This window comes from Penaeus monodon, chromosome 15 (genome assembly GCF_015228065.2).
Source record: "Penaeus monodon isolate SGIC_2016 chromosome 15, NSTDA_Pmon_1, whole genome shotgun sequence".
Lineage (NCBI taxonomy): Eukaryota > Metazoa > Arthropoda > Malacostraca > Decapoda > Penaeidae > Penaeus > Penaeus monodon.
Genome location: NC_051400.1, coordinates 8,394,605 through 8,395,558, shown reverse-complemented (window position 1 = coordinate 8,395,558; position 954 = coordinate 8,394,605). Strand labels below are relative to the sequence as shown.

The 954-nt window shown below is 42.0% G+C and overlaps 1 protein-coding gene across 1 annotated transcript in view; it reads left to right on the top strand.

The window, feature by feature from the left end:
* The window catches only part of LOC119581734, a gene marked incomplete in the record, with an annotated part of 65,890 nt that overhangs the window by 63,580 nt on the left and 1,356 nt on the right, over positions 1-954 (top strand). Inside the window, 2 exon segments of the mRNA XM_037929865.1 lie at positions 110-301; positions 421-954. Coding sequence (XP_037785793.1) covers positions 110-301; positions 421-569 — 341 coding nt within the window.

Genomic DNA, 954 nt, shown 5'->3' with positions numbered 1-954 from the left:
CCAAACCCCTCTCCTATCCTTTCCATCCCCACCTCCCTCTCCCACCACCTCTCCCTCTCCCTCAAGCAATCCGTCAACTCCACGCAACTCACCTCCATCCCTTCCACAGCTGTGACACTAGCCTGGGACTTCAGGAGTATCAGCCTGTGCGTCGGGTGGTTTGGCTTCAGCATGGGCATCATCATAGCACTGGCCCAGGTTCTTCTAGCGGAGAATCTGAGTTCCTCTCATCTGTCTCAGACACACGGGATCATGCTGTTCCTCACTGGCATCTCAGGACTGGTTGTTTTACCCTTTACTGGTAAGGTGGGGATATTTTAAGGGGTCGAACTTATGAAGTTGTTAAATTTTAGAGATTGTACTAAAGGGATCTGAGAATCAACTACAGTATTATGATATACATTTCTTCCCTTTCTGCAGGTTGGATGAGTGATATTGTTGGCAGCTACATGATCGTGTATTATGTAATCTGTGGCCTGTCTTTTGTGCCATGTCTGCTGTGGGGTCTCGTGCCTTGCATAACACACCACCAAGGACAAGATTTGAAAACACCCACAGACCTTGTTTGAAATGCAAGGTGACCCTGACTTTTTTAAGAAGTAAGGTGACTCCTGACCTTGCATAAGTGGCAGAATGACTCTGACCTTGTGTAGGAAGCAAGATATATAAGAGGCAAGGTCACCCTATCCTTGTTCAAGAGGCAAGATAACATATCAGCATTAAGTCTCCAAAAATGGTTTTATATTTGAAATGGAAAAATATATTGAATACTTATAATCACAAGTGATATAGATTATGCAGATATTTTTCAGAATTTTACCAAGTACATTTTGAATACTGCACTTTCATTTTCCTTTTTTGTGGATGAGATATTAGTTAATGTTGATCAAAATGTCATCAGGTCATAGTGCAGTTACAAACTTTTTTTTAACGAGAATGTGAATTATGAAGGAG